Source organism: Cynoglossus semilaevis, chromosome 1, assembly GCF_000523025.1.
Source record: "Cynoglossus semilaevis isolate Cse_v1.0 chromosome 1, Cse_v1.0, whole genome shotgun sequence".
Classification (NCBI taxonomy): Eukaryota; Metazoa; Chordata; class Actinopteri; order Pleuronectiformes; family Cynoglossidae; genus Cynoglossus; species Cynoglossus semilaevis.
This window is the reverse complement of record NC_024307.1, coordinates 5,869,783-5,883,700: the sequence shown is the minus strand read 5'-3', so window position 1 is coordinate 5,883,700 and position 13,918 is coordinate 5,869,783. Positions and strand designations below refer to the sequence as shown.

At 40.5% G+C, this 13,918-nt stretch overlaps 1 protein-coding gene across 16 annotated transcripts in view; it reads right to left on the bottom strand.

The window, feature by feature from the left end:
• esrrb (estrogen-related receptor beta) overlaps positions 1-8,409 on the bottom strand; it is a 59,701-nt gene extending 51,292 nt beyond the window's left edge. For 3 of the 16 annotated variants that reach the window (XR_003050459.1, XM_025058044.1, XM_025058059.1), the window contains exon 1: positions 7,015-7,198. Coding sequence is in view for 13 of the 16 variants with exons in the window: in XM_025058044.1 (XP_024913812.1) it covers positions 7,015-7,115 (101 nt within the window). In the remaining 3 variants the exon portion in view is untranslated. Of the gene's footprint in view, positions 1-3,115; positions 4,619-4,697; positions 4,875-7,014; positions 7,199-7,238; positions 7,525-8,334 lie in introns of those variants that run through there. The other 13 variants (XM_025058063.1, XM_025058095.1, XM_025058101.1 and 10 more) reach the window with 10 other exon arrangements.
• Positions 8,410-13,918: the final 5,509 nt, after the last annotated feature.

The following is a 13,918-nucleotide window of genomic DNA, read 5'->3' as shown; positions in this document are numbered from 1 at the left end:
ACGGTGCCCCCGGGCTCCTGGCTCGTAGCGGGACGGCCGTTCTCGGCCAGGAGCCTCTTCTGGTAATGTATTCCGAAACCAAATTACCGTAAGATGATCCCATCTGGATAGTGTCTGTGCACGGCTGCTTTGGTTACCCACCACTGCCTCTAGCCTGCGATAGCATCTCCATGAAGACAGCAAAAATCTGATTAACCCAATAACAATGAAACACTTGGTCAAAGAGCAAAGAGCTTTTAACTTAAGACAAGCTAATGCAATTCCCTCGCCTTGTTTTCTGAAACCTAATAAGACTGGAGCAGACAAACGGCTGCGCGGGTGTTTTCAGCCTCTAATGCAGCGAGCTGGGAATGAAGTCAAATAAATTAAAATCTAATTCATCATCGTGTGCTAACTTCTTTCTGCGTGTCTGGGAAAAAAAAGAAAAAAGAACACACAGAAGCTGGAAAAATCCAATGTTTACAGAGGCCACTCAGTGCAGAGTGTTGATGCAACATTTAGGGGAAAAAAAAAAGGAAAAAAAGAACAAGTCACTGTATTTACTGTCCATCAGACAAAATGTGTGTTTGCCAGGCAAACAGGAATTTAAAATGACAAACAGATCCTGCACAGAGACACAAACAAAAGTCAACAAAGATTTATTTATGTGTGTCAGGTCTCAGCAATGTCACCAAAATATATTAAATGAAAAAGTCAGTGATACTTTGAACTAACTCAATCCAGCAAAGATGAAACAACATGCAAATTCCCCTTCAGTGAAACTTGTGTTTTCACAATATCAAATCAAATCTAATTTGTGTTCCTCTGTCACGAGGACAGAACTCTTCCAGTGATGGTGACGCCCGTGTTCAGTGGATTGAATACTGCGATGATTCTACAACAATGTTGGGGCTAATTACACAGAACACACACAACCTTTCTAATCCTGTCAGTTCAGCACCGCGGCCACATCCAGCCCTCAGTGAGAGGCTGCACAAATATGACAAAAGAGCCAGAGCTCAGTCTGGATTAATAACTAATTTGACCCAGTGCTGTAGAAACAACAAGCAGAAAAGGTGTTTTTTTTTTAGAAAAAGAATAGAAAAGAATGGGGAAAAAAGAGATTTTGGTTTGTTTAAAAACTGCACTGATTTTCAAGTGTTATGAAATTAAAAAAAATCTGAATTAAACATGATCTACACACACACACCTTCATTATCTAAAGTCTTCAAACACAAGTAAATATTTACCCCCAACTATTAAGGAAATCGTTTGTCCTAGAATTTAAAGCGACTGGACTCGACTTAAAGACAACGAGACATAAAAATGCATCAACTTTCATTTTATCACATCCTGTTCACATCATCGCCTCAAATCACGATACTGCTGACGTTTTGGTCCGATGAAAGATTCACTATGCAATTTACTGCTTATATCAGAAACACAAAAAATGTTGCCATTTTTTTATTTTATCATTTAATTACTAACACATTTTATGGCGTGACAGGTGTGCATTTAGACGTATTGAAGAGAACTGGTTTTATTTTTAATGTCTGTAGCTGCAGAAAAGTCAGGAACTGAACAAAGATATTTATAAATTAATGAACAGCAACTATAAGGTCTATTTTTTCAGGGCCAGTTAAAATGATTCTTTAACTAAAGGTATCTCTGAAATTGAACTGTGACACAGGTAAGGTTTCCCTGCTTTGTTTTATATATGTATTATAAGAACTGGAGATGTTCTGCTAAGAAACGATTAACAGATAAATCATTTCTTCATTCAGTGGTTTTTAATAGAATAGTTAATTGAATAGTTTATGAATATCTAAAATACCTTTGTTTTTTGATGACTTCAAGATCAAGAGAAAATTAACACATGCACAAAATTGGACTCCAGCAAAAAGCGGAAATTACATGGATGTTTGATATAAACAGAGTTTTTGGAACTTTGCAGTAATTAAAACTAAACAAAGAAAGTGATAATATTCAATTTCATTCAAATGCCATGCTATTTAACATCTTACATTTTTGATTTGCTTTAACATTAATTTAAAAAGAAATTCTGCCTTGAAAATGACTATACTACGTTTATAAGGTAAAAATGTACATAGATTAATCTGCAAATTTTTCAGAGTGGGATTTAGAAATCATCATCACGATATTTACTGAAATATGAAAAACAATGTGAAATTATTTGAAACTGAAACAAAAGGTGCAGAAAGTTCAAGACATTTTATAGTTAAGGTGAATACAATAAGACTTTTAAATTCAAATTTAAAAAATAATAAAAAGGGTCCTTTATAATGTGAATTGAATTGCTATTATTTATATATGTTATTATTATATATTTTAAGAACTATATCGTCTAAGTCCACACAGACCGAGCAGCAGGGACAGACTGAGGCAGCAGCTTCCCTCGCACTCACACCGCTGCCTGGATCAGAGCTGACAGCCCGCTGGCTCTCGTCTGGATCAACCTGATCATTTTCAGAAGCTACAGATACAGTTTTACAGTATGTAAATTATACCAACCTAATCCCTGGTTTTCCACTAATCTAATCTTTTTAATATATTCTTCAGCACCGTGGGAGGCCAGATTAAAGGAAGAACAAAGCCGTCAAGAAAAAAGGACTCCTAACACAACTGGACAGGTATCCAAATTTCTTTAGAAAAAAAAAATGCTTTGCAGGGAGCGATGTTAAATGAATCATTCATGGTTTGTGATTTGTAAAGACAGATGACAACACACGCACACACAAAGATAGAGAGGACACACACACACACACGTTTGAACCTGTTCCCTTGCTCTGTACGTTTTAGTCCTTTGTGATTAAAATTGCCTTTAAAATTGTGCATCAAGAAAAAGATTAGGAGTGTGAACAAGTGTGAGTGGAAGTGTGTTAGAAAAGAAAAGCTGAACAAATATGAAAATGTGTTCCGTTATGTGGAAATGTGGAAAAAAGTTCAGTGTCTCCACCGGTAAGAAATAAGAAAGTTATAAAAAAAAAAAGAGCAGACAAAAAGTGGACATGTGTGTGAGAACGAAACAGAAACTACCAAAAAAAAAAATTGAAAGAAGTTAAAAATAAAAGTGAAAACAAAGAAGGAAGGAAAGAAAGACAGAAAGTGCACCTACTGGTTATGATAGCTGAGAGGGTCTGGAAGACAAAGTTCTGAAATGTCCATCAGTCCAGTTTTAGCATTCCAGGAATGAGAGGAAGAGGAAAGAGGAAACAACTGAGACCCGCTTCTCCCCCAAATGACAGCAGAGCACGCTCAGAGACAGCGCTGGACCACAGCACGTCCAGCAGTGTAACCCCCAGCCTGCACAGGTATGTCGGGCTTGGATGGACTGAGTGGGCATGCAGCGTGTGTATGTGTGTAAGCATGTGTAGTGTGTTTATGTATATGTATTTATATACGTGTGTGTGCGTCAGTGTGTGTGAGTGAGAGAAAAAAGTGCCTGTCTGAGTGAATGTGAGTGAATGCGCGTGTATGACAGAGGGAGCGAGGGAGAGAGTGAAGAGGGGGAGGGACAGAGAGACAGAGAGATAAAGGGAGGGAGGGATTGAGTAGGGGAGAGAGAGAGAGAGAGAGAGAGTGAGAGAGAGAGAGAAGTGCAGGCAGCAGTGGGATGAGCGCTAAGATGGAGAGAGCCTGAGAGCGGCGGCTAGAAGAATGACTCTTTCCATGCTCGGGATAGGGCTCTTTAAGACTCAAGGGCTTGATGAATATGGAACAGCTGCTGTCGGCTGGCTCCGAGGGGCAGGACTTAAAGCTACAGAGGGGCCGGCAGAGCAGCAGAGGGAGGTGGGATCCAAACACACTGCCTGGCTATGCAAGGGAGAAAAAAAAAAAAAAAAACACAAACACGCTGCACACATGACTCTCTCTCTCCTTCATACACACACACAGACACACACACACACAAAAAGACAAAACCAAACACCGCTACAACATTGGAGCTACCAGGAGACAAGTGGACGGACAAAGTTTTCCATCTCAATTATAATAAATACAGATAAAAATGTGCAGATTAAAAGTCAAATTTAAATCGTAATGCAGGTCATCAGCCACAGTCCGTTAATGAAAATTATTATTATTAGAATATTTTTAATTTTTCCTTGCAGCAAGGAAACAGTATATTTGTTATACTTAAATTTCAGGTAAAATTGTGCATTTTTTTAATTTAACTACATTCACTGTTTCTCTGAAGTTGATAAACTCAAAAATTCTGTCCTTAAAATTCAACAAAAGTGCCCAAACAATTCCAAAAACAAACTCAACCAATAACATACATGACTATACAATATCATACAAGCATACAGTAAAACCAGCAACACCAGGAGCTCCTGTCACCAACCCATAGCACCTCCAGAACTTCACTTCCAAAAACAACAGCTTCGGAAACCACTAAAGGGACAGTTCATACATTTATTGAGCTGTGTCACAAAGAAGCTCCATTTTGCGGATGCTACATGTGAGGGAGCATTGTGGACCTTTCAGCACCTGTGAGAGATGATCTCCAGCCATAAGTCATACTCTAGAAGACCATCAGCTTCTAAAGCAGCAGAAAATCCACCTCTGTCTTCTCTAACCCCCGGCTTTAGAAGCGCCTGTGTTTCAGTGTTGATCGAGCTCAGTAATGCATCTCCCATTTCACCGCCGCCGAGGGTCTCCGTGTTACTGTATCCCCACATTATAAGAGCGCAGCTTACCATGGCATCTTATTGGAGAAGTGAGCGGTCCGACAACGGCTGACAACTTGGCTGAGCTGGTCCAGGCAGGATGAGAACGGGCTGCTTCTCCGCTTCTCAGAAACTCACGAGGTGCCTGACAACCGTCTTCAGGTGCTTGGGCAAAAATACGAGTGAGAGAGGTGGAGTTGAGATCTACTGGCAGAGTCATGCAAGCAAAAAAAAAGAAAAGGAAGGTGTGTTATGTCGCTCTGCTGCTCTCCAGTTTTCTCTTCTCTGAGCAGGAACTGCATAAACCCTGGAGAGAGATCTGGTTCCATTCATCGGCTCACGTTTCCATAATCAATGCAAAAACATCACGCAATCCCCATTGATCATCACAGGCCTATTGATGTGCAGCAATGGTGCCTTGCACTGTGGCGCGGATCACACAGCATCTGCTCGCCTTTTTGTGACAAATACAAATGGCTAAATAAATGAAAACCTGACTCAGACACCAGCCAGTTTAGGTCCTGACAGAGGAGCGAAATAAACGAGGAAACAAGGGCTGACAGACGGTGAAATAACACTGAACAAATGGAAAACAAGAAGGAAAAAGACTCAAATTCTCTATTACGCCCTTAAACCAATTCAAAATATACCGTGCATATCTTTATATAAAAACAGTAATGCCCAAAAATACAGAATATCATTGATCAACACCTGTTACTGAAAAAACGAATTAATTATAAAAAGCCTTTCATATTTAGTTTAACTGTTTCAACTAACAACAACATCCAAAGTAAGCGTTTTAGTTCTAACCCCCAGAGAATCACAGAAATGATGCTCTCCCTCCTGACACGCCACCACCACCACCGCTGCTGCTGCAGTATCAGGCCTGTGTACTTTTCAGCAGGTTGATATCTCTTTCACTTTGACAAATCACTTTGCTACATATCCTTCCTTCGGCCTCCACGGGCGTTTCGACTGGCACCACGTAGACTTTTGTCACACAGTTTGAGCTATGAAAGCCCCGCTGCTGCTAGTGCTGCTTCTATCGGCCCTTCTTATCAGCTCAGTTATGAAAGAAAAAAAGAAAAAAAAAATCAGGACGTGTGACAGTTGATTTGACAGGAAGTGATCTGATACAAATAAAAAATAGCGCTGTGCTGGGCACTCGCTCAATCACGTGAGGCATGACAAAGTTGGCGCAGTACGACTACGCCGGTTTAAAAGTCCGTGTTTAATTTAATCTACTGTAACGTGTCTCTGATTATGTTTATTTGTTTGTTTTATTGATTGGAAAGTTCTTGTTTAATTACATCATTTCTTGGACCTGGATTTAATTGGGCTGCAAAGATTATTTGACTGATTGAATTTAAAATGAGATGGCAGCCATTTTCACAGATGATTTTAAGTTTTTAGATTAAATGAAAAAAACAACACTTTGATTTCAGGTTCTCGTATAAATATCTTCAGATAGAAAAATAATAACTTAAATTAGATTAAAATAAAAATTATTTAAGACATTCTTTAAGGAAACAACAGTTAGTCAGTGATTTGCTTATTAAATTAGAAGAGCCAAAAACTAATTTTCTTCATTCTGGTTTCTTCTGGTCATATCTGGTTTAATCTTGATATTGTGTGACGTCATTTTCTCAGTTTGTGACCACAGAGACCAACATTTTGATACAACCACGTGACAAACTAATGAAAATTGAATAAATGATTAAACCAGAGTCTAATACCTTTGATTCTAATCTATTTCAAACAACTGTATTCAACAAAAATAATCTAGTCGCTAGTCTATTAACCCCACAATTTTTCTTCTTTCATTTATTGTACCACGTGACTCGTCAATTAATTAAAAATTACTACTTACGTTATTCTACAATATACACAATCTTAGTTAGCGGCAGTCTTGTCTACTCAGTGTACTTCCCAGACATACTGTACATATGCAATTGTATTGAGGCGATGGAATGTTCTAGATTTCTGGAAATGTCTATAACGGAAAAACGTTAAGCTAATTAACGTACTGAGAAAAAAAATACAAGAAAGAGCTTTTAGCGTGTTTCACCTTTAGACTCGTTGTTTATATTAACAGAGCTAAAGCTTGACCCAAATATACTAAACGTCAGTTTATTTAATCCATATGGTGTAATTTCGTGGCTTTATACACGGATATAGTAGACAGAGGTCACCGTGAAATCTTTCCAAATGAAGCCACAAAGACGATTTTGTGCCTTAAGTCTTCAGTCGAGACGTAAAACACAGGCCCTTAAAAGCTCCGTGGATGTGTTTAACTTCCTCCTGCTCATATAAACTAATGGCTGAATCGATAATGTAATTCTCTCACCATAATTCCCACCGGGATGCGGACAGTTCAGTGCAGCACCGTACAGTTTCAGCTTGAGTGTTGAGAACCGCACACGCCTGACTCGGCGTCACGATTCTCATTAAAAAAAAGTAGAGCCACAGGTGCGTCAGAGCTGACGCATAGTTTAACAAAAAATAAATAAATAAATAAAGAAGAAGAAACTACACCCGTATTTGGAGGAAAACAAACTATAACAAGTGTACCTTTGTGTCACATCGCTGGTTAAACACCGCAGCGCGCGGTGGAGGCGGAGGGGAAGTCTCCAGGTAGTGCTGGTTGTGGAGGAGTCAGTCGTTAGCGCTGGTGCTCGTGCTGTGAATGTTGGTGTCACCGCTCCGCGCGTCTGAAGGCACCGCTCGGCTGTCACACACCGCCGCCGCTACTGTCAACCCCTCCTCCGGTGCACACCCTGAAAACAAACCGAGCACCTCCAACGGCAGCAGGCGCGGGGTGAGCGGGGTCACAGCGGTTCAAGGGAAGGGAGCGAATCTGAGAGAGAGAATAAAAAATATTGATTATAATATAATGACATACAGAAAGTATTTTAAATTATTATCATTATTATATTTACTTTTCAGTTTATGCCGTTTATTAACGATTCAATCCTGTCAGCAATAATAAAAACAAAAGCATCACAATTCCAATGTTAAGTTTTTGCTTCCTTTTTATTTATTTATATATATTTTTTTATTTTACTATTTGGTCCCTCTTGTCCAGCAGACCTGAGGTGCACCGTGTGGGTTCACGTGTGAGGAAAGTGCAGGTGACTGCAGACGCACTGGTTTCCATTGTTGATGAATAAATAACAGGACAATAGCAGCGTCGCGTCTGTCTCACAGATCACTGTATCATCTAACCCAGGTGTTCCACCGAACTCCACGTACCACGTTCGAATTGCTTTTGTTTAAAAATACAAATAATTTTCTCGGTATATTAGTGTATATAAAAATGAAAATACTTTGGTATTTAAATATCATTTTAGATAGATAGATAGATAGACTCCTTTTTTATGTCCTTTATATTTTTTATGTATTATTCATAATAAGGTCTCATTTTAAATATGCTAATATTTCCATAGCTATAAACATTTTTATTGCTCTTTAACTAATGATCACTGCGGTTCAATTAATGGTCAGGCTGATAGGACAGCTTAAATCAGACTGGTATTAAACCGTGTGTATTCATACCTACAGTTAAGTCCTGTCTCAGGAGAGTATTCTCTTTCTCATCATGGACTGAGTGTGTGTGTGTGTGTGTGTGTGTCTCAGTTGCGGAGCAGTGCAGAGCAGAGAGACTCACATACAGCTGACAGCAGTAACCAGCTCCATCATCTCCACTAGAGGGAGGGCTACCTCACAGCAAGGCCACGAGAGCAGCTGCAGCAGAAACACATTGCATTTATTAATTTATTTATCTATATATTTATATATTTTCTCCGCGTGACAGGGTATTTAAAAAAAAAAGAAAGTGAATGAATGGCAGTCAGGACACACACACACACACACACACACACACACAGGCTGGACTACATTTACCTGTGTGAGCAGAACACAACACAACACACACAAAAAGCTATCCATTACAAACACGTAATTATTGTCTTTAATAGATTAATTCATGCTTAGAGGTAGAAATGGGTTGCAGGCTATTGATGTAATCATTTCGCCGAGGAAATTAAGTGACATCAGAGGAATGATATTGTCACCGCCAAAGTATCATTGATTCTTTTCAAATGCAATTAACTGTATTTGAAAATGGGACCTGCACACCGAGCTGCACGGGAGGCACCGAGGATCACTTCATTTGTGACAGATATAAAGATCAAATTATCCCATCAAACCGAAAATCTATAAATGTGATGGCAGAGTGCCTGTGCATAAGGAATGACAACAGCAGCAGGGCCTGTTCTGCTCCGTGTGTAAGCTGTGTTAACTACCAGCCGGGAGCTCTCGGCAGCACACGGCACGACTATCAAGACGGCGGAGCGAGCCGGGTATCACTCTGTTTTAGATTTCACCTGTGAATTTTTATTGGCTAACATAAACAATCCTCTCGTAAAAGTAGGAGCCGCGAGATGGAGGCTCTTCCATGTAATGTCACTGAGATATATCCTGGAACTATGAGTGCTAATAAGTAGTGAGAGTGGTTTTTATGGAGTTGTACAACTTTGTTCAGGTGACACAGTCCCAGGGAGCGATCTCGACGCAGCCGCAGACTACGGTGCTTTTCTAAAGTGGCTCCTGTTGCCATGTCTTTTACATTAGCATGGCGGCTTCTAAGGCAACACTGGTCAAGGCTCAAACATGTCACGCACACTTTTAGATAAAGTTTCTGATTTTAGCCATGCTCAACTTTACTTCCCAAATTGGATCATTATTTTCGTTAAACTCGGTGGGCCTCATCCATGTGTTGCATAATCACACTTCTCATACTTCACTTTCATATTCAACTTGTTAGCCTGTTAGCATTTGAATTTTTTTCATTTCCAAACTGATTGAGAGATCGCAGCTCAGACCCTGAGCTCTGAAACAGAGACAAGATGAAAGTGATTGTGAGAGTTTTGCAGATGTAGTACCACAGCCTGCCACCAGGTTCAATACCACCTAGACCCCAAATCCCAGTCCCGGAAGTTGCATTGAAGTTTTAGTGAATTATGTTGTTAAAATTACTTCTTTTTTTTAACAATTAAAACTCACATTTTTAATCAAAGTTTTCAACCCCAGCAATTTTATTCACCAAAACATCATTCATCTAAGTTTCATCCATCCATTCATTAATCCTTTTTCATCCACTTATCTGTTACCAGGTCACGGGGGCAGCAGTCGCCAACCAAATCACACTGCCCCGTACCAACCCCCCTAAACCTTCCTGCAGGTGGTGAGTCCACTGGAAGGTACCAACCGCCCTAACTGGCATTGGATCTTGCCCAGGAGGTGAACCCTGGGGTTCCACACCAATGACAGAGACGTTGCCTCAGGGCCAAAGTGCCACTGTAAGTTTCAATAAAACTATATTATTATGGCCTGTATTCTACTTGCATGGCCAGAGACAATTGCAGCGAACTCCACCCTTGACTCAGTCCGACTCAGGTACTTTTAACCTAGACAATAATGAAATCTCACTCCTAATTGCATGAAGTTGTTGTTTTCTTGACTTTCTCCACAGTTTGGGTTTTGATGGATTCCCTACAAAAGCATGTCCGTGCAGTGGTGCCTGGTCCACACAGCTCCGTAACCCAATTACAGTGCTGGTAATCCACTGAAAAGAAATTTAGTGAAGAGGCAGAGAGGCGGGCAGAGAGAGGCACAGACATAAAACATATCAAACACAACTACGGATATCATGTCCAGGCCTCAGAGGAATCGGGCATCAATCTCCAGGCCTGGTTCCAAAAAGCTGCATAATTCAAAACCAAACATTTTTCTTTGCACGACTGAAACCGAATCAGAGTCTGAGGCCGCTCTCCCTCCATCGGCTGTCAGTCGCCCCCCCGCCCCCCGGTCTGAGCCTCACCCAAATTTCATTTAGTGGACATATTTCTACAGGGCTGTGGCTATCTTTGAATTCAGTGCAGTGTAGCTGTAGATTCAGCCGCTTAACAAATATGGACAGGAGGCCTAAGTGGTTTTTGAAATCTTCCAATGGACTCTGGAGTGCCTGTGCTGTTCTGGGTGACAACAGTCGCTCCGTCTCTCACAGCCAATGCTGCTGCGTCTGTTTGTGTTTACGTGCGTGCGCGTCTTTGACTCCGGCGCACACACACAAACAGACTGGCTGGCTGGGATACGGCAGCACTGGGTCGAGCGGCGGTCTGGGAATGAGATAAGGATGTCTGATTCATAGGATCTGACAGGAAATCTATACGCTGCAATGTTTATAATCCAGCCATTACTACACAGCCAAATGAAAGAACAATAATCCAATCATTTACTTCATATTTACCTGAGGCAGATTTGCGGCTTTGGAGGCAAAGTGCATTTTCGCACGGGCGGAGGCTATAAAATGGCGATGGCGCGGAGGGGGGGGCAGGAACGAGGAGGATTCGCAAGGTGGGCAGCGAGCGGACCACTCTCTGGGGAGATGTGACAACGGGAGATGGAATGTTTCACCTATGTGCACCCTGGGGGTCGGGGGGGGGGGTCAAAGGTGCCTCATTACTTACAATTAGGACAACGCTAATTTAAGACAAACAAAAGCAACAACAGTTTGTGGAACACAAGGTGAAAACAGAGACGTGCATATAACTTTGTTATATAAAAAAAAAAAATTATAATTTTTATTGTTGGATGTTGTGTCTGTAGCTGGAGGTTTAGTGAGTTAAAGGTTTTTCTTGTCAAACGTCAACATGACGTCTGAGGAAAGAGAGCAAAAAAAATCAGCTGTATTTATACATATTAAGTCTCTTAATCAGTGTTTTTCAACCTTGGGGTCACGGCCCTCTTGTAGGGTCACCTTGAATTGAAATTGGGTCATCAGAAATGTCTAGTGAATGATACAGATCTGCAATAAGGTGACAGCTCGCTGAGCTCCTGCACTTCTGCTATTACTACTAAAAAAAAAAAAAAAAATGTCTCTGGGGTCGCCAGAAATTGGTGATGTCAAAATGAGGGTCACAAGCCAAAAAACTTAAGACGATTTAAATTGATAATGTAGATGTAGTGGTGCTCTGGCCCAGAGGCAATGTCCAGGGTTCACCTCCTGGGCAAGATTGATTCCTGGTTGGGCCGGTTGGTATCTTCTAGTGGACTCAACACCTGCAGGAAGGTTCAGGGGGGTTGGTACGGTGCAGTGTGATATTAAATGGATGGATGTTTTGTTTTTTAAGTAAGCTACATAGATTTCTTTGGTGTAGTACTAAATTGAGCCGCACCTTACATCCAATTCCTTTCCGTATTCTCAGTCAACAGATGCTAGTTATCAACGTAAATGCAGCAACAGGCAAATGTTTAAATCAATCTTAACTCAAACCAAAAAAAAAACCACGACCTTTAAGATTTTTTTATAGCACCTCCAGCAGGGGAGTTGGTGAAACCGCACCAAATCCACTCACACTGCCTTTCAACAATGTTCAAATAAACCATTCAAACAAACGGATCCACGGCTGTTTGTTCCTGTCTCTCAGAGCTTTGGTAAAAGTCTCACACTGATCCTGTGTCATTAACATGGAGAAGTTCAGCGACAGAGGAATTCTCAGACGAGGCTTTACTCATCATAGAGTCTTTCATGGACAGTATGAACTGCTCCTCATTGTGTACGAGGGGGGAGGTTTATCTTATTTGGAAAAGTGAAGGGGGCCTGCCCTTATCTGTCAATAAACAGTAATTAGATTTTGTGGCCGATAGCGTCGATTGGTTTCTAATCTAGCTGTCGCCCTAGACGTGTGTAATTAAAATCCTGATTGATAAAGGGGCAGAAGCCCGCCCACGCCACCACTTTACTAGACCCTACCCCCGACCCCTTCAAAACACAAACAGGAGAGAGATATGAAAGAAGGCCCGGAGAGAAGAGTGCACTTCTTATTGATCAGCTCTATCAGCCTTCCTATCAATGCCCTTTTTCCCCACAATGGAGAGACTGGTACAAAGGTTTCCCACGTTAAACTTCGCAGCTAATCTTCATCCAGCAGATTTTTATCCTCCCCTGCGGTGAATATAAAACAAACGCAGCCAACGTTTTGACCTGAAACAACAGGAAACCGTCACCCGTGCTGACACCGAGGAACGCACGTCTGAATGCATGAAAGTCGCCGTCTGAGAAATAAGAAATAAAAAAAAAAGGAAATGCTGACAGCTAACGAGAAAATTCTGCTCAATGCAATCAAGACAAAACCCCCCCCTGAGGCGATGCAGAGGTGAGAGAGCGACAATGCGCTTTATCTATTTAACTAATGGGCTTCCAGGTGAGGGGAAAGAAAGGAGTGAGCAAACAGGGGAACACACACACACAGAGACACAGGTGAATGTCAAATGTACATCAGCACACATTAGACAAATAAGGTGGGACCTTCACAGGAGGCCCACAGAGGGTGGTCAGGCTGAAAGATGTTCAAAAAAATGGCCTCTGGATGTCACTGTCATCAGGGTCCAAGAACACAGATGAGACAGAGGGAGGAAAGCCTTGTTCTGTACCACAGGTTCTGGGTAAGGAAGAGACGGCGGGAAAAAAAGAAAGAAAAAGCAGCAGAATGTTGAGTCATTAGGTCACCTCATGTAAGGCTCTATATACAGTATGTGGAGGTTGGTCAAAGAACAAAAGTGACATTTAATTTAAATTAATGCTTTTATCATAATATTTATTATGATTTTTTATTTTGAAAAATTATTATTTTATTTTATTATATTATATTTTGAAGTTTAAAAAATTAGAAATTAATTATATTATTTATTATTTGTTTTTATTTATTATTCCATTTTTTGTATTTATTCTTTTTTAAAGCAGTTTTTTCAAGTTTACCACAGTATAAAGACTGGATTGTGTCTTTTAAAGTTTTATGTCATCATTTGTGACGTACAGTGTATTTTCTGTCTCAACATTCTCTTAATAACACTGTAATAAACTCCATGAGGTCTTTGTTCTATTGCAGTAGAACTTTTTTGTCCAATGGTGATTCCTGGTACTACAGAAAAAATAAAGACAGTCTTCATTTCAACTCAACAAATCTAAACAGTTTAGAGACGTTTTTCCACTGTGTACAAATATACACTGTAAACACTGTGCTCGTTTTCTTTTTACAAATATACACTGTAAACACTGTGCTAGCTTCTTAGCTCAGCTTTAGCACACGTTTAGGTATTTTCACAGTGTGTTTTAGTCCAAATGGTTTCCTCACAGTTTCCTGGAGGAGGTAATCTCTCTCTCTCTCTCTCGCTCGCTCTCTCTCTCA